General features: G+C 36.0%; 1 protein-coding gene across 1 annotated transcript; it reads right to left on the bottom strand.

Annotated features, from left to right (window-relative positions):
• Positions 1 to 1,266: 1,266 nt before the first annotated feature.
• On the bottom strand, positions 1,267 to 1,881 carry LOC139042633 (tigger transposable element-derived protein 1-like). The gene has a single exon (XM_070501794.1). It carries the CDS (start codon positions 1,879 to 1,881, stop codon positions 1,267 to 1,269), a length of 615 nt encoding a protein of 204 aa, XP_070357895.1.
• Positions 1,882 to 6,069: the final 4,188 nt, after the last annotated feature.

The following is a 6,069-nucleotide window of genomic DNA, read 5'->3' as shown; positions in this document are numbered from 1 at the left end:
ACATTGTGTGTATGTGTGTATGTATCCATATTTGTTTACATTTTATTCCTTGAAAAAACCAATAACACTGTTTTTGTTATTCTTGTGGGTTTTGCTTCCTGGAATAGCTTTACCTCACTTGTTCATCCTTCACTTCTTACCTCAAAACCTGTATCATTGGAAGACCTACCCTGGCAACATAAAATAAGGTAAGATCCTATTTACTGCTATTATTCTCTAGTCTTTTGGCTTTTGGTCTTTATAGCACTCACGTTTAGGAGTTTTAATAATTTTGTTTTCCTTTTTTTTATGTGTTTCTCCTAAGTGAAAGGTAACAGTAAGACAGAACTGTGTTCTTAACTGTAAACATCTAGCGATCCTGCACACGTATAAGCTTCAGAAGACAGATGCCATATCTCTTCTCAGTCTTCCCCCTCCAGATCAGACAGCCCCAATTCCTTTGATAATTTCTGAAAATGATTCTACTCTGAATAGTCTTCATCTTTTATTATTCCTCTTAAACATTTGTGCCCCCCCAAAACTGAGTAGATTGCTAATTACTGTTGAGCAAGTAAATTTACTCTCTCTCTCTCTCATTTTACACAAAATACTCTTCTTTATGCAGCCTAAGATAGCATTTGTTCTTTGAGAAAATGACTTGAATTATACTGTGACTCATGCTGAGTTTACCATTGACATTAAAAACAGATGTCTTCTACAAGTGCTGCTGCAAAATTATGCCTCCCAACATGCATGTGTGTATTGGGTTTTGATCCCAAGGGTGTAGAGTTACATCAATTTATATTAAATTTCATTTTGATATATTTAGTCCACCATCTCAGCCTTTCAATATATTTTTGGATTCTTATTCATTCATCTAAACTACAGTTATGCATTGCTTAACAATCAGGTAGTAGGCCTTAAAAGCTGCTATAACTCCTTGATCCATTGGTTGGATCAAAGTGGTGGTGTTTTGAGGGAGAAACACTGCTCTGATATTGGGATGAAGACCTCCAATAAAAGGAGAATGTCAGGGACCATTACTGACAATAAGCAAAATCTTGAAAGGTATGTTATTCTCCAAACAGCATTTCTTCATTTTGCTGGCATAGCACTTTATAAGGACATCTTGGAAGAGGAGCTGAGTCATCCCTGACTTCTTATTGCTCCTGTAGTACAGTGGCAGTGTGTGCTTACTGATATACCTGAAGGCTCTGGGGATCTCACTGTGCCAGATCACAAAGGCTTTCAATTTGTAGCCTGCAACATTGCTCCCCAGCAAGACTGTTATCCTGTCCTTAAAAGACTTGAAATCTGGCATTGACTTGGTCTCCTTACGGACGAAAGTCTTTTCAGGCATCTGTTTCCAGAATAGGCAGATTTCATACATATATTGAATAATTGCCCTGGCAAGTAATTTTCTTCTACAATCAGCTTATCTAAAGTTTCCAAAAATTCTTCAGCTGCGTTCACATCAGTACTCACAGACTCACCACTCACTTTTACACTATGTGATGAATAACAATTCTTGAGTTGTTTAAATCCCCCAGAGCTAGCAGTAAATTTAACATTGTAGTCAGGTCCAGCCTTTTCTTTTAACACTGCAAACAAACGTTTTGCTTTGGCCATGATCGTCATGGTGCTGACAGAGATATGCTTCTGTGTCTGGTCTTGAATCCAGGTCATTAGAAGTTTCTCCATGTCTGATAGTGTCCCTTGAATTTTTGTTAGTCTCGTTGCCTTCAATGAAGCAGATCCTTTAGCAGTTTCCATGACTTTGTTATTGTTCTTCAAGAACGTAGCTATGGTGGAATGGGATATACCTGACTGGCGAGCAAATACCATCACCGATTTTCCACCTTTATAGTCCTTAGTGACTTTTAATTTCTTTTCCAGGTCCATCACTCAACTTGGCCTCTTACTGGCAACATTAGCAGTGAATTTTGTATGCTTAGGGGTCACGATGAAGAAAACAATGAAAACAACATGAGATTAAGTCAAGTACAAAAGATAATGATACAATCAAGAGATGCAATAAACATGAGATGTATGAGGTGCTGCCAGCATAGCACAACATACTGTTTTGTAGCAAACCTTTTTTATATAAGTAGAAAGAGTACACTCTAAAATAATGATAAAAAGTATACTATAGTAAACACATAAAGAAGTAACATAGTCACTTATTATCACTATCAAGTATTATCTACTGTACATAATTATATGTGCTATATGTACAACTGGCAGTGCAGTAGGTTTGTTTACATTAGCATCACCACAAACACCTGAGTGATGCGGTGCCCTATGATGTTATGACGGCTGCAATGTCACTAGGCGATAGGAATTTTTCAGCTCCATTATAATCTTATGGGGCCACCATTGCATGTGTGGTCCATCATTGACCAAATCATCATTATATGGCACATGAATGTAGAGTCATACATCGCTTAACGACAGGGATGTGTTCTGAGAAATGTGTCGTTAGGTGATTCCGTCATTGTGAGAACATCACAGAGTGTACTTACACAAACCTGGATGGTATAGCCAACTACACACCTAGGCTATATGGGACTAATCTTATGGGACCACCATCACATACGCAGTCCATCATTAACTAAAACATCTTTATGAAGTATGTGACTGTAGTTGTTGTCTTTTACAACTCTATATTATTGAGCAAATACTCAACCTCTTTATCTAAATCACTGATAATAATGATAATCAGGACAGAGCTTGGGCTAGAGTCCTCTGACATCCCATGAGAACCCTCTCTCCAGCAGAACTACAACATAGTCAGGTATATTCAACCAGGTTGAAATCCAGTCATGCTTATATTTTTTCATGTTGTCTACAAAGATACAATGAGAAATCTTTTCCAAATGAGATTCGTATGTATTTTGTTTGTTGTATAAACCTCATATAAAAGGCTATTGACCTATCTTATAATAAACATAATAAAAATGATAATAATAGTTTACATTTATTTAGTACTTAATATATGCTATGCAATATGCTAAGCATTTTATATACAATATTTCTTTTAATCCTCCCCCCAACCTGAAAGATAAGCATTATTTTTACATTTTGTAAATGGAAAAACTGAGGTTCAAAGAAATTAAGTCAGAAGAAATTATAATTACTCTGAAATAACTTATCATTGTGAATTCAAAGAAGTTTTCATTGTTTGCAAGCTGAGTATATTTACACTCTTACAGCAATAATATTTTGCCATGTAGCATATTCTCAAAATAATTTGAAAGTCAATATAATACTTCCTGAAACAAGTGTTATTCACATTTAAATATCAAATTGGTAAGGAGTAAGATCATGAAACATGTCAACACTGTTAAAGGAGCTCTGGTGCTGCCTCATCCTGGAGGAAAATTCTTGACATTTGTGAAAGCCCATAAAAAATTTACCACTCAGCTACCTCAGGAGTTCTCGTGAGAAATCCATAGCCCATCCTAACGTAAGGTTTATGATTCCATGAAGCAGATGTTCTCTCGCCACAAGACTTCAATTCAAATCTTATCTCCTTCTGCTATTTACTGTCACCAGCTCAGGTTTTTTTAAGGGCAACCTCTTTCTCATTGGCTATCAGAACAGAGAGCTCTATCCATGGTTTATCGATCCATGCAAAGCAAAGGGACAAGCTCCAGTTGGAATGTAAGAAAAGTTTGAGGACTGAGCCAAGTAGAACTAACAGGAATTGTCCTTTAAGAGCATAAAAAATGTAGAACCCCTGCTTTCCTAAAATCCTGTTTTATTAACCTTTATCGACTGCTGAGAAACTGGGACATGATGGAATTTTTGAACTTTCCTGTCAGCAGCAAAAGGGTAATGCTTGTTATGATTGCTACTTGGCAAAAACCTAGCCTCTCATTCCAAAAGTTCTCAAATTAACTTCATTCACCAATGATTAGAGAGCACAAAGACTACACCGTTTGTTTGTTTTTTTTTTGCCACCTCTGCGTCATAAGTAGGTAAGAAATATTTGTTGCTCTTGATATAAAACAATCTATGAATGCTGGTCAATAGCTGACACACTATTTACTATTGCTGAGTTAATGCAGAAAATTGCAGGGAGGTCACTGAGAATGCATTTGAGTCTACATGAAAATGATGATATTTCTTTCCCCTGCTTTACTCATTGGAAAAGAAAATGTTTCTCTTTATTAACAGTTTTTGATATTTCCCTACAGTGAAATTGCTTATTTTTAATACTATCTATGAGAACCATTATTTTTCCTTCAATGATAATACACCCTAATTGGTGAAGTTGCAGATTAACATGCCTGACTGTGGATATGTCTGAAGGAGACATTATTTCAAAGATCAAAGGCAAATTTCCATTTCAGACTCTAAACCTTCCCAAGCAGCAGGCATTAGCTTTTCAGCATTATGCTGTGGAGTCTAGGTCTGTGGGCTTTAGGGTCAGTCTTGCAGAGTTTGAATGCTGACTCCACTGATTGTTAGTTATTTCTCCTCTCTGGCTCTATTTTCTCATCTGCAAAATGGAGATAATAATCACATAGTTGCTACCTTATTAGGCTGCTGTAGAAGTAAATGCATTAATTCACATCAAGTGTTTAGGACAGTGTCTATCACCTGGTAAGAGTGTTTGCTGTTACTGTCACTAATGAGATGCCAGAGAAATAAGTAACCTAGATCCAGGTTCTGGTTTAGCTTTACCATTTATAACCTATATGACCTGAAACAAAGCATCTGACCTCACCTTACTGGCCTCAAGCTCTCCATCTGCAGCTTGTCGATAAGGATGCAAAGCTCACAATGTTGTTTGACGGTAACATGAAATAACTCAGGTAAAGTGCTTAGCACAGTATCTGGCACCAAGTAAGCCAGCGGAACTGCTTACTATTAATATCACTTTGTGTGCAAGAATCATTTATATATTTGTCAATATGAATGAGAAAACATTTGCATTTTCTAGAATACAAATGAGATTAAGTAACTTTTTAATGTGTTTTTTAGTTATTTGCATGCTTTGTCCCTGAATTCTCTCGTTCTAACCTTTGCCTGATTACTCATTAGCTTGTTTCTGGTTTAATCTTGATTTTCAGAAATTTATATATGTATATGTTTTGTTATTTACTGAATGTTTGTGTCCCCCCAAAATTCATCCGTTTTAGCCCTAACTCCAAGCGTCTCTGTATTTGGAGATAGAACCTCTAAGGAAATAATTAAGGTTGAATGTGGTCATAATGGTGGGGCCCTGATCCGTTAGCCTTAGTGTCATTATAATAAGGGACCAGAGAGCTCACATTCTGCGATGTGAGGACACAGCAAGAAGGCAGCCATCTGCAAGTTAGGAAGAGAGCTCTCCCCAAAACCAACCACGGGCACCCTGAATCTCAGACTTTCAGCCTCCAGAATTGTGAGAAAATAAATTCAGTTGTTTAATCCCCCTAGTCTGTGGTATTGTGTTATGGTAGCCCAAGCAGATGAATATATATATATTAATACATAATACATATATATGTAAATATGCAATACACAATACATATATAAATATGAATGCATATATTCTATTAAATGAAGATATACATTCCATTAAATAATATATAATCTATTAAATATTGTTGAAAATCCCTTTTTTTCTAAATTTATAGTCTAATTTCATTTATGGTATTTTGTGATCTATTGATCTGTGTGTGTGTGTGTGTGTGTGTTTCACAAAAACAAACCCATCAACTCTATTCTTTATGACCCCTGATCTTTTTATCATTCTCACGAATGTCAAAAGGTAAAACACTCAATATCCTAGATCTTCTTCCAGTACTTTCATGGTTTTTAATTTTCATGTTTTGATACTTAATCCATCTGGAATGTATTTTTTACATGTTTAGAGATTACTATCACGTGTTTACCATCATGTGGAAAATCAATTGTCCCAGCACAGTTTCCTAAATAGATCATTGCTTCACCCCTAATTTAAAAATTCAACTTTAACATAAAATAAATAAACCAAAGTATCTATCTGAATACTCAGATATGTCAGATAGATCCACTCTAGTAGCAGAGCATCTTTTACCACTGTAGTTGGGTAGAGTAAGATTCCATTCAAACTTCTTA

The sequence above is a fragment of the Equus asinus genome, chromosome X (genome assembly GCF_041296235.1).
Source record: "Equus asinus isolate D_3611 breed Donkey chromosome X, EquAss-T2T_v2, whole genome shotgun sequence".
Taxonomy (NCBI): Eukaryota; Metazoa; Chordata; class Mammalia; order Perissodactyla; family Equidae; genus Equus; species Equus asinus.
Note: the sequence above shows the minus strand (reverse complement) of the source record. Positions and strands in the feature narration are given on the sequence as shown.